Genomic DNA, 13,723 nt, shown 5'->3' on the forward strand with positions numbered 1-13,723 from the left:
TTCCTTTGTCAAGGCGCCCCTTCCCCCCTCCAACCCAGCTTAAATATACGCTGCCAAGCCTGGTGGTGCCCATTCAGACGCTGTCTTCCCGACAGACCTGTTCTTCACCTGAGGGACGGCTGCTTGCGTTGTGGCCGAAACATCGTGAGAATTATTTTATTATGTTTTATTTTTATTATTTTATTATTTCCCTTCTACGTGACTTTACCGAAAGAACCAAGAAGATAATTACCCATTGTTGAAATTTGTCACGGGAATGTTTTCTTGTATTCAAACAATATCCTCTGATTGGTGTATTCTTGTAATCCACTGGAAGTTGTTGCCCACATTGTATTTTGTGTTGTGAGTCGTGGATTTACTGTTCAAACAATTGGTCTCATCAGCTTTCATCTTAAAGAGTGCAGGCAAACAGATTGACATAATTGTCATTTACACTTGAATTGCACTTAAAATAGAGATACATTACAATTGTACTGTATACAGAATATCAAGCCCTGAAGGGAAATTTTCAGCTTTAGAAATAATTGGGTGGCAAGTGTCAAGTTAATTAGAAGAGAGTGGGTTATTATGTGGCTACTACAGATTATCCCTGGAGCGCTTAGGCTGAGACGCAGGTGACTGTGCTTCCCCCATGAGACTAGTTATGATGCTACATTGTGTTGATACATGCGGGCATCTGTAGCGTAAATAGCACCGTAACATGTACGTACCTTGTGTCCATTCTCACTCAAAGCGATCCAAAAATAGACACTTGATTTAACGATGTGTAGATTCGTTAGTTGACTACCCCATGTTTTTTACATTTTGTCCCAACTATTTTTTTCAGTAAGGTAATCAAGTCTATGTTTGATGTTGTTCACTTAGTAGTCTTTATAATGAATCACAGTAGGCTTTTAAACGACCAGAAATCAGAAATTCAGTGATCGTAACTTGAGTGTTTTAGAGGGTTATAGATGGGCATGCTATTCTTTTAATGTTAAAAGGGGATGCCATTCGGTTATTTTCTGGGTCTTTGCATATCATAGATGGCTTACCCTGACAGCTGGTCACTGGCCTTGGTATTGCTATTTTGGGACAAACCATTTAGAAGAATTGAAAAGATTATGTGATGGAGATATTGGGATTAATTTGACACGAGGGATTACAGTGCTTGAAAGTGGAAGGCCCCTATTACAAGCACAGAATTATTGCATTAGGATGGTCTGGTCTTTGGAGAGTCAGGGCATACAAAGACAGATTAAATCGTTTTAATTGTTTACTGCATATTCATATTACTGTATTTGATTCCATGAATTTATGGCAATGTAAACCATACCTGGGAGTAATTTTTTTTTTAACAAAGTGTAGCTTTAAAAAAAAATAGCAACGTCATATAGACGTGATTTTGATACTTTGGCGTCACAGCCCAAGATCATTACAATGAGTCGAGCTATACCTGTGACATGTCTGTCACAATCTGACAAATTGCATTAACTATGGCTTCCACCTTTCATACTCCCTTAATCCCAGCATAATAACAGTTGATGTTACAAAAAACTAGGGCACCATTTGCACTGTTTCTGTAAGATTAAATGAATAACGATGGTTAAGTGTAATATTAACTACACAAAGTTGTGGTTCTATATTTATTTCTTTCCTATAAAAGGCATTTTTTGTGTCTGTCTGTGGCCGACACTTGCGAGGGATTTGGCTCGCGAACGGTGGGGTTTATGTTTTAAAAAAGTACCCAGATAGCAGACCATAAGCCCCGTGGTGAGCCAGCGCTATTCCGATTTCGCGCCCGTCACCTTTAAAGTATTTTTAGTGCTGTTTTTGGTTATTCATTTAGTATGTCGCGCCTCCGAAGTGTGCGCCAAAGCACGCATCTGCGCATGCTCGTCCCTACCAAGTCACACACGTTCGGTGGGTGGGACAGTGGGCAATTCTCAGTTGTGTGGACACTGCAAGGTAACACATACCTTTACAGCTCTCTTAAAACATTACCATGACTGTTTACTCATTACTATTCCTGTTTAAAGACAGGGATTAACCAATGTTTGATGATAGTTACCCTAAGTAACACGATTTTTCTCCCTGAGTACCAAGTGCTACTCGAAAATTGTTATATACAAAATGGCCATTATTCCCCACAAACTTTGCTTTAGCGACCATGTCTTTATGTGAGGGCATGACACTTATGCACACGTTTTCTCTTTTAAAATAGGTACATTTCTAAATATCACTGTCCTGCTCACAAAAAACAAGTTTGAGGGGAAGAATAGCGTTTTTCTGTACTCTTGAGGTATAAGCAGCCACGTCATATCACTTACTGCACAGGGACAAAACAATAAATATACTGATAGCTATTATGTCTTCATTATCACATATTTACACTTGCCTCCTCAGTACGGGGGTTGAACAGTGACGTTATGTCAATTACGCTTGATTGGCGCGCATCTGCTCATAGTTACAGGTATGATCGGGTGATACAGGTAGGAACAACAGTTCCACACTGCCCACCAGGGATTATTTGTCTGTCTGTCGTGCATGGCCCCGCCCCACCAGAGCCCTCCCATTGGCTCGGGGGCGCCGACCAATGGGAGCGGTGGGTTGAGGTTGGTAGAGGGGGGGGTTAGTGGTGGGGGGGGGGGGCACCGCCGTGACTCGGGCCAATGAGACGGGCGATGTTTAATTCACAAAATGGAACTGGGGGGGAGGGTGGCTCCATTCATAAAATGGAAGCGGATCTTTTTGCCTCGTGTTTCTTTCAACATTCCTAGCCTTAAGGTAATTCAGTTGGGGGTGGGAGGGGTGGGGTTGGGGGTGGGAGGGGTGGGCGGGGAGGGGAGGGTGGGGCTGGGTGGGGGTTGGGGCTGGTCACCCCGTGGTACCCTTATAAAACTCAACTTTAACCTATACACTACACTATACACGACACTATACACTACACTTATACAGGTAGGAACAACAGCTTCCACACTGCCTACCAAGGATTATTTGTCTGTCGTGCACGAATGCGCTGTCCAACCAAGTTCCTACCTGCCCACTCCGAAGAAACGTGTTTTATTATTCGTTGACTGTCATTTATTTGCTTCTTTTGCTCGTGGGAAATGTTTGCACTAAATGGCGGAACACTCTCGTCGTCGCCATTAATTAATTCCTTATTATATACGCGTGCATTTCCCCTCTCCCTTGCTTCTTTCGCTAAAGTCACGTAGATAGAAAACTATTATTTAAAAACTTAGTAAATGTAAACGTAATAGTGTGCGTGTGTACGTTGATGTGTGAGTCCATATGTGTGTGCGTTGTGTTTGTGAGTCTGTGTGTGACAGTCACTGTGTGTGTGTAAGTGCATGTGTGTGTCAGGCGCTATGTGTGTGCGTGTGTAAGTCGATGTGTGTGTAAGTCCATGTATGTGTGTGTGAGTCGATTGTGTGTCTTCGAACCCGACAACCCGAGTTCGATTCCCACTCACGGCCAACACCAGTGACGATTATTTGAACCGGTCCTGGGCCTCCCCTAGGTCGACTCAGCCTCAAATGAGTACCTGGTGTGGTGTGTAAACATCGCCACTGGGGAGACAGGTGGCTGGGCGTGATGTTGGCCACCCACCCACTCATGTACCGTTCCGGCCTTCATAGGTGCTCGCTAACAGCACTTGCCCCAACATTCTGTTAAGACTATACTGAGGATCTTTGACTTTGTAAGTCGATGTGTGTGTGTCTTTTTCGCCCAGGCTACGCCGGGTACTTCCAGCTAGTGCAGCTATACCAGGAGTGTTACGTTTATATTTATTTGTATATGGAAATGACGAATACAAAAGTAAAAAGTGTTTTGTGATACTGCGTTGGCAGTGGTGCACGAGCACAATTAACAACAAAAAACCTCATATTTGTCAATGAAACTGCCTTAAAAGGAAAATAAATATGTAACAGCATGTTTTTGGGCAATGGCCTTACATTGCACACATGCAAAGGACATGTTTTTGTTTTTTCATAGTCACTCTAAGTGTTCTAATTTTAACTCAAATGTTGTGGCAAACATACCATGTGTATATGGATATACTGGTTAATAACATTGATAGCGATGACAGGGGCATGTTAAATGTGTATTCACGTAGACCATTTTGAAAGCAAACGTACTTGTAATAGGTGTCCAACCTATTTATCACGAAGTGCATTACAGTGTTAAAAGGCAGTACTATTTTAGCTTTATTTACAGATACACAGCAGCTCATTGTAGGACAGGGCCTGAGCAAACAGCCACATTGATTTTAGGGAACTTAGATTTGTATGAAATTAAACATGTGTTCATATCTTCAAGTAAAAAAAATAAACATGCCGAATGTGTATTTTGACAAGGATCAAATGATGTAGTTTAAAACAAAGTTTGAACTTCACCTTTGTAAATTGAACATTTCACCATAAAAGTTGGAAAATATGGGTCTTGTTTGACCATACTTAATATTGATCAGTGCTGGTTCGTGAAGGCAGCATCCCAGGACCGGTTCTAATATCACTCGCCACGGATGTTAGCCATGGCTGGGTATTAAACGCGCACCTCCCTCTTCATAGTGCACAAACCACTGTGCCACTGCTCCACTTGCCATTTTAGGTAAACCGTTGTAAACAGCATATCACTCACATCCAAATGCAAAATAGAGTTAAGGCTAGGGGTTCAAGGTCTTCGGTATGCCTTGATTTTATTGTACCTATTAAGCCCTGGGTGAAGCAGAATGATAAAGCCTTTTATATGTAATGTAAAACAAATCTCATTGTGATTGCTTTTTTTATTATAAACAGGCAACCCTGACGTCCTTTGGGTGTGAGCAGCCATCCATCCCTCCCTTCACTAAGCCAGCAAAACGTGTTTATATGACAGTGAAAGTACCCATCATTGATCAACCACAACATTCCCACCTCTCCATCCCTGGGTGCCCCTCTCTTGTGGCACAACCCCCAGGGCCCCCCCACCAACCCGCATATCCCCCAAGTCGCACCCCCCTCCTTCTGAACTCCTTCTCACGTGCGTGCACCCCCCACCCCGCCATGCTTCCCTCCCCCACCCGCGTGCTGGCAACCTGCACGGCTCCTCCCCTCTGCACGCTGGGCGGTGCATGGCTACCAACCACTGAACACGTGCTGGGCAGCGCGTAACCATCCAGCAAAACTTGTTTATAATATAGTATATGATAGCACTGCCCATGCATTTGTGTGGGATCCATGGCCAGGGTGGAGGGTGGGTGGGGGGAGGCATATGTAAGCATGTATGGACACAGCGCTGCTAGATGTGGGTGACAACATCATGAGTGTCACTTTTCCCTGCCAATGCGCTAGCTATTCAGATTTTTATAATATAGTACTAGCGGGAAGTACCCGACGTTGCCCAGGCGAAAAATATATTTAAAAACTTATCTTAAAAACCCTACATATGCATACACAGATACTAAGCTATTGTGAAAGCCCGGTGGACCGTTTGTCCATTTCTCCACAAACAAAATTATAAGAGTCTTGCAGAAGTCCAAAAAGTTATAGAAAGTGGGAGGTAAATAGTTGATATTAAAGGTTTCTGAAAATTGTCGACCCCCCTTAAAAAATATTTTTACCTCAGCGGAGGTATTTATACGTACACACACTACATACAACAGAGTAAGTAGTATTTATTAGCTCTGTAGTTGTATTTATTGACTGTACAGTAGTATCTACTGGGCCAGTAGTAGCTACTGACTGTATAGTAGTATTTACTGACTGTAGTAGTAACTACTGACCGTAGTATCTACTGGCCCTACATTAGTATCTACCGACTTGGTAGTAGTAACTACTAACTCTATAGAAGTATCTGCTGACTCTATAGTAGTATCCACTGACTATAGTAGTAACTACTAACGCTATAGCAGTATCTACTGACCAGAATGAAGTAGCTACTGACCGTAGTTGTATCTACTGCCTGTATAGTATCTACTGACTGTAGCAGTATTTGCTGACCGTAGTGGTGGTACCTGCTATCACTACAGCAGTGCATACCGACTGTGGTGGTACCTGCTATCACCATGGCAGTGCATACCAACTGTGGTGGAATCTGCTATGATTACAGCAGTGCATACTGTGGTGGTACCTATGATTACAGCAGTACATACTGACTGTGGTGGTACCTGTTATCACTACAGTAGTACATGCTGACTCTATAGCAGTATATATCGACTCTATAGCACAAAATACTAACCTGACAGTGCCGTGGTGAGGCCTAGTCACGTCGTTAGCCCCCGGCCTCGCCTATTTTGCCCAGCCGGCCGAGGTGGCACCTTGGCAGGCTGGGGGCTGGGCCGCTACCCCCGCCCCCCCACCATCCCCCCTCCCACGCAACAATAACAGTATCTAAGCACTATAATATTAGTATCTACCGACCCTATAGTAGTAAGTGCACACATTGGGGTGGGGGGGGAGAAGAGGACATGAAACTTTGATAAATTTACCTCAGCGTTGTGTGTATTTTTTTTGCATTTTGAACGCGAATGAGAAATCCCCTCCACCGATGACGCGTGTGCGTTGCAAAACGGAATAGCGCTGGCTCACCACGGGGCTTACGGCGTGGTACCTGGCTACTGTTTTTTAAACGTAACCCCACGGTTTGCGAGCCAAATCCTTAGCAATTTCATGTACACAGACGGACGGACAAAGACACAAAAAATTAAGTTTATTAGTAAGATGATATGACAAGGATTACCATAAGGCCACCTGCATACTTTGGTAACATGGCATTTTATAAATTAGAAGTGAATGCTAAAGGTATAGTCGTATAGCTAGACAAGCCTTAAACTGAGCATTTTAGTGTTTTCTTTTAGACCATGCCTGAATGTTATTTCTATTTGGCATGCAACCGTTGTACTGTAAAAAATGCCATCAAAATAGCCATGAAGGAAAATTATGTAATTCTTTAATTAACCCTACTTATGATAAATACTATTAAACCGTTTACTTGCTGAAGCACGTTTAATTCAATGTAAAAAAATATGACTTTGCTATTTATACTTCGAAGGCAATGAGCCCAACGACAATTATTTGCAATGAACCTAGGCTGACTTCATAGATGGGTGAGCGACTTCAAAGGCATCGTGTATTTCAATACGGCTCAACATACTATTTAGTTTTATATTTTTAACACATTTATCATGTATTGTATTACATCACAGCTTACCGTTTGGTGCAAATATGAAAATATTGTTGCTCTTGGTAAATTACATTTTAAAGTAATGTGCAATTGGCCCTTCCATGCTGTTGGGACAGGATTCATGGTAGGCAGGCATGTTAAAAGTGGCAGAGTATGCAATGGTAGGGGAATGCAGAGAGGGGTTGGGGTAAATTTCAGAGCAAGGGGCAGGGGATGGCTAAGAATAGCAACACTGTCAATGCATGGTGCGGAAAATCACGACAGACAGCTCTGGGTACATGGCTTTCCCACTGTGGAAGCCACTGTAAGTATTCTCTGCCCAGCAGCCAGTTTCCAGAGGAAGGGGTAATTTGGCAAATAGGTTAGACTGAGTGTAATATGAAAGGGCACGTACAGTGAGGGAAAAAAGTATTTGATCCCCTGCTGATTTTGTACGTTTGCCCACTGACAAAGTAATTATCAGTCTATAATTTTAATGGTAGGTTTATTTGAACAGTTAGAGACAGAATAACAACAACAAAATCCAGAAAAAAGCATGTCGAAAATGTTATAAATTGATTTGCATTTTAATGAGGGAAATAAGTATTTGACCCCCTCTCAATCAGAAATATTTCTGGCTCCCAGGTGTCTTTTATACAGGTAACGAGCTGAGATTAGGATCACACTCTTAAAGGGAGTGCTCCTAATCTCAGCTTGTTACCTGTATAAAAGACACCTGTTCACCATGGCCAAGACCAAAGAGCTCTCCAAGGATGTCAGGGACAAGATTGTAGACCTACACAAGGCTGGAATGGGCTACAAGACCATCGCCAAGCAGCTTGGCGATAAGGTGACAACAGTTGGTGCGATTATTCGCAAATGGAAGAAACACAAAAGAACTGTCAATCTCTCTCGGCCTGGGGCTCCATGCAAGATCTCACCTCGTGGAGTTGCAATGATCATGAGAACGGTGAGGAATCAGCCCAGAACTACACGTGAGGATCTTGTCAATGATCTCAAGGCAGCTGGGACCATAGTCACCAAGAAAACAGTTGGTAACACACTACGCCGTGAAGGACTGAAATCCTGCAGCTCCCGCAAGGTCCCCCTGCTCAAGAAAGCACATATACATGCCCGTCTGAAGTTTGCCAATGAACATCTGAATGATTCAGAGGACAACTGGGTGAAAGTGTTGTGGTCAGATGAGACCAAAATGGAGCTCTTTGGCATCAACTCAACTCGCCGTGTTTGGAGGAGGAGGAATGCTGCCGATGACCCCAAGAACACCATCCCCACCATCAAACATGGAGGTGGAAACATTATGCTTTGGGGGTGTTTTTCTGCTAAAGGGACAGGACAACTTCACCGCATCAAAGGGACGATGGACGGGGCTATGTACCGTCAACTCTTGGGTGAGAACCTCCTTCCCTCAGCCAGGGCATTGAAAATGGGTTGTGGATGGGTATTCCAGCATGACAATGACCCAAAACACATGGCCAAGGCAACAAAGGAGTGGCTCAAGAAGAAGCACATTAAGGTCCTGGAGTGGCCTCGCCAGTCTCCAGACCTTAATCCCATAGAAAATGTGTGGAGGGAGCTGAAGGTTCGAGTTGCCAAACGTCAGCCTCGAAACCTTAATGACTTGGAGAAGATCTGCAAAGAGGAGTGGGACAAAATCCCTCCTGAGATGTGTGCAAACCTGGTGGCCAATTACAAGAAACGTCTGACCTCTGTGATTGCCAACAAGGGTTTTGCCACCAAGTACTAAGTCATGTTTTGCAGAGGGGTCAAATACTTATTTCCCTCATTAAAATGCAAATCAATTAATAACATTTTTGACATGCGTTTTTCTGGATTTTGTTGTTGTTATTCTGTCTCTCACTGTTCAAATAAACCTACCATTAAAATTATAGACTGATCATTTTTTTGTCAGTGGGCAAACGTACAAAATCAGCAGGGGATAAAATACTTTTTTCCTCACTGTATGAGGGCCGAAAGTTACCGCCTTTCATCTTTCGCTTTATCTGGTGTGACATTTTAAAGAAGATGTACTTAGTGGGATGCATCAAGTTAGCCATCCAATATGAAATTTATTTTTTCCTTTTTCTGGAAATGTACACTATTGGATCTTTAGTAGCTGCTCTCTGAACATTTAATCTGAATTTGCAGACATATTCTAAGGCCAGTGTGAGTCCCAGAATATTTATGCAGCCTACAGAAAATGGAGATGTACATTAACATCTGCATACATGTTAGTTATTAAAAAAATTGCTTTGATATAATATTTTTAAGCAAAACCTGTTGAATATGTATGCTGTGATGTGTTGAGTCAAACAAATGTGCATATTGACGCCAATGTGTAAAATTTGTGCTAATATTTGATAGTGTAGTATTGTACTCATTTCATTCTGTAGGATGCAATTGACATAATCTTGCGTTTTAAAGCCGAATATTATGCACTGATATGAAGCAGTGAAATTATTGTTCGTAATTTTTCTATGCCCTGCATTTGTTTCTGGCAGTGTTGTTTAATTTCGTGGTGCACGATAAAAGAAAAAGCCCAATTTGGAACGTGGTGATGTGGACCTTCCTCTTCATCGGGCAGGGCATCATGGTGTGCCTCTATTCACTTGAGTGGTATGCCCAACAACACTGCCCAGCTAAAGGGGTAAGACTTATCTCACCAACCATGACACGTGTTGTTTTGTATGGACTGCATTCACTTTTAAACACGTTCAAATGTATCACATTATTTGCCGATACTGTGTAGGCATTGGTGCACAAATAGCCTAAATATTTATCAATAACCACTACCCTAATATAAATGGCATATTCATACATTTACTGACCTTTTATGGCAGTGTTATTGACAAATGTGTTGCGTTTCTAAACATCTCTCTGTGTTCGGGTTGTACTTCACGTTCTGCATGATGCCCTACGTTTTGCTCCTTGTGCTGGGAGCTTTTACACGAACTGAATTGAGCAGCTCACTTTCTCCCTCAATTATGTAGTGTTGCTTGCTGCTGTTGGTGTTTTCGGTTCCAGCTGTCAAGTGCTAGATTATCCGAGGGAGAACGAGAGCTGCTCTGTTCAGTTCCCGAAGAAACTTTCAACGCGTGGAACAAAATGTCAGCCATCATGGCAATTACGTTGGTACAGCCCAAAAAAGTATCGGCGAGTTAGTTGCACAGCACAACCGCTAAAACATATGCAATATGACCTTAACAATGGGCAGCCACAAAAAGCCATGCGCATAGCTTTTAAAGTATCCACCGTGCGAAAAGGAATGGATTCCATGACGTGGCTTAGGATCCATTACTTATTTTATAAGATAAATACTTAGGCTTAAAAGTTTCCACTTATGTTTGTGTATTGATTTCTATATGTTTAATTTTTTTCCTCCATTAGGAAACCTTTTTTGATCTCATCACCCCGCTATCGTGGAGCTGCCAGCCCTTTGTGTGACCCCTTCCAATGGAAACATACTTGGCACACTGCTGGCTGGTGTGACTGCTTGGTGTCTCATCACACACTGGATACAACTGGGATACAAAGGGAGATAATTACCAGGAATAAAAACATTGATAATTATGACAGGGACTAATACAAAATTACACATTAACCTTTTATTTGCAAAATAATGTCTCAAAAGTTTAGCAATTTTGGAGAGAGAAGGAACTTGTTTTTTTATCTTTTCAAATTTGAGTGTGAAAGATTGTCTTTACCTTGAAAATGTCTGAACCAAAGACTGTCTTAAAATAATATACTTAACATTTTCTATAAAATTCCACTTGGAAATATTTGAATATTGTTTTTGTTAAATATCAGCTCATCAAGGAGAAGGCCTGTGGTTAAAAATATATGATTTTTTTTACATTTCTGTCATTAATGAACAATATGTTCAAGATCTTCATTCAAGTCACAATTTCACTTCGATGTTTATATCTGGAAATCTCTTAAGGTAATAATGTAGTTAATTGTTATTGTTAATGCTTTGTGTTTGGCCTTCACGTTGCACTGGTTAAGTGGCTGAACAACTTACCATTTCATTTACACTTTTAATTTTTATGTTCCCGTCCATTAAACATGTTATTCTTGATCTGAATATTACAGACCTGTTATGTTTACATTTATATAGAGAATTGGAGCAGAAATCTTTGCAATTGCTACTGTCGTTGAAATGGGGATGCTCGTTTCTTCAGCAGTGCTGCCATCCAATATTTAGTTGTATTTAGGTACACATTTGTTGTATTTGCACACAATTGGATATCAAGGCACATTTAATGTGATGTTCCACATATGCTATTTTATAACAGATATAGATGTTTTTCTTACAATGGTATATCGGTTAATATACCATTTCTCAGTTTGTATGGTGTTGGGCTTGTTAACATGCTTGTGCAGCACTGTTTAATAATACTGCCACAGCCCTTTTCTCAAGCCACTGCTCGATGAGTGCCTCCCCACACCTTGCAGGTCGTGGGGGAGAGGGGGGATATGTGATATGATTTCACCACACTGGTCAGTGCAGGTTGAAGGAAGAGCTCTGATGTGGAAGCATAGCAATTCAATAGAAAGGATTTTACTGAACTGCCATCTATTGACCATCGCATAGCACAGCTACACAACCGCCGATGACGACTTGTTTTTATGCATGGTGGTCCGTCCAAACAGTCCAAGTAAAAACCTGCATGGCTTATGAGATCTGTTTAATGCTATATTGGACCTCAATGCAGAAAATTTATTTCAGTGCACACATTCCCAAATACAATAGTTGTTTAATTGCCTTGTTAATGTCATTAATACCATTCTCACAATTCATGCAGTATACTCAGGTTGTCCTACCATTGTGGTTTTCAGCTGAAGATGTTTATTGTAAACAATGTTATCTCAATTTAGCTGATGAGATAATTGTAAAGTGTACTGGTTCAACATCCCTGGCATTTCTTTGACTTTTTTTCCTGAAATCAGGCAGTGGCTGAGTAAGTATGTTATGTGTGATCTCATATTTCCCACTGGGGCCTTGCCAACCCAGCCTGCTGCAGCTCAGAAATTGCCAGGTTTTTTCACTGCAGAACCCAAGTCGTGCAGCTGAAGCCACAACGAATTATTAGCCCCGGCTCTGCTTGGCCCAAAGCCAGATTGGTATGTTCTTGCGAGGCCAGTGTATGACGGTTTGGTTCTGGATGGGCAAGGCAAATAGCCAGTGGAAAACAACCCATGCCATAATGGCCCCGTGTTTGCTCAGCTCGATGTGTTGCAGTGGAAAATGTGTCGAGGACAATGCAGTATGGGGAAGGGAAATTCGCTGTGAAATTCCCAAAGATATTTTGGTGAGTTACGCCATTAAGGATTTATTGCAGTTAAGTGAAAAATGGAGATTGGTTTTGCTATGCCATTGCTGATTGCACCCTTGTTTTGTAATTAAAATATTCGTGGTAATATTTTTATAATTAAACCACAGAACTTTGAGTATTTAACCTCGGTATTTGTGTAAAAGTAGTGACGATACATTGAACTGGTAATTGTTTTGATTGGGAATGGATACTTTTTTCTGTTTACCATGTGGAAATTAATAAAATTGTCAAATAATCTAACCTTGTATCGGTAATAATTTGTACTGAACTACAGACATGGACTCGCCTACATATACACAAGGGTACTGTCATGAATTCAGTTGTAGTTTTAGGCGTTCTAGTAATACACAGTTGGGTTGAAAATTTAAACTGAATACTGTACTGTAGTGTTCACTCGGGAAAGGAAAGGCTTAACATTTTGGAGTGTTAGCCTTAGAATCGCCTAAGCAAATATTCCTCTGTTTCATCTTACTATGCATGTAAAGACCGTGCAACATGTTTGCTACACAATTGATGCATATATTTTGCAGCGACAACTGGATAACAGCATATTTATACATTGGGCAGATATTTAGGCAGACTGGGATCACGATGGAATAAAAAGGCAGACGAGAGCAAGTTGGAGTCATTTTTGACAGCTCAACTAAATCGTGAAAAGGAACTTGCAAATGTGACTACAAGACAACGTTTTGAATCCGTGTTCATCAACTGCTTAAACAGATTAGCCACGTGCAAGTTAAGACACCAAACCCACTTGTATTTTAATTAAGGTATGTGGGCTTGGTCAGGATACATCACTGGAAGGGATGATGACCAGCAGTTGAGACGAATTATGAAGTGTTAACCAAAGGTGGAAACACAAGAAGACAATCATCTAGTGTGCTGCGCTCGCTGGATAGACTCATTGCAGGACTGGGATGGCGACGGTTTAGGGCAGGGGTGTCCAAACTTTTTGCAAAGAGGGCCAAATTTGATAAAGTGAAGATGCACGGGGGCCAATAGTTCTGACATTTTTTAACCACAAAAGTTACTTGAAAATACACACTTATAAAAAAAATTCATTGTCACAATTACCTTTATTTTTCAAATGACAATGTAACCAAATATAAGCCACTCAGGCAGACGTGAACAACTCTAAAAACACAATTCTGCCTTTCATTCAGTCAGGTAACATTGAACAAACTGTATAGAATACCTTACATTTCCATGAGTTAAATATCTGTGCCTCATGAACATTTTAA

General features: G+C 41.5%; 1 protein-coding gene across 3 annotated transcripts in view; it reads left to right on the forward strand.

Annotated features, from left to right (window-relative positions):
• Positions 1 to 12,722, forward strand: part of SOAT1 (sterol O-acyltransferase 1) — a 39,303-nt gene extending 26,581 nt beyond the window's left edge. For all 3 annotated transcript variants that reach the window (XM_061555671.1, XM_061555670.1, XM_061555669.1), the window contains 2 exons: positions 9,648 to 9,793; positions 10,534 to 12,722. In XM_061555671.1, the coding sequence (XP_061411655.1) occupies positions 9,648 to 9,793; positions 10,534 to 10,590 (203 nt within the window). In that variant the 3' untranslated portion in view covers positions 10,591 to 12,722. The remainder of the gene's footprint in view (positions 1 to 9,647; positions 9,794 to 10,533) is intronic.
• The last annotated feature ends 1,001 nt before the right edge of the window (positions 12,723 to 13,723 follow it).

This window comes from Lethenteron reissneri, chromosome 21 (assembly GCF_015708825.2).
Source record: "Lethenteron reissneri isolate LAM-NWPU_2019-01 chromosome 21, ASM1570882v1, whole genome shotgun sequence".
Lineage (NCBI taxonomy): Eukaryota > Metazoa > Chordata > Hyperoartia > Petromyzontiformes > Petromyzontidae > Lethenteron > Lethenteron reissneri.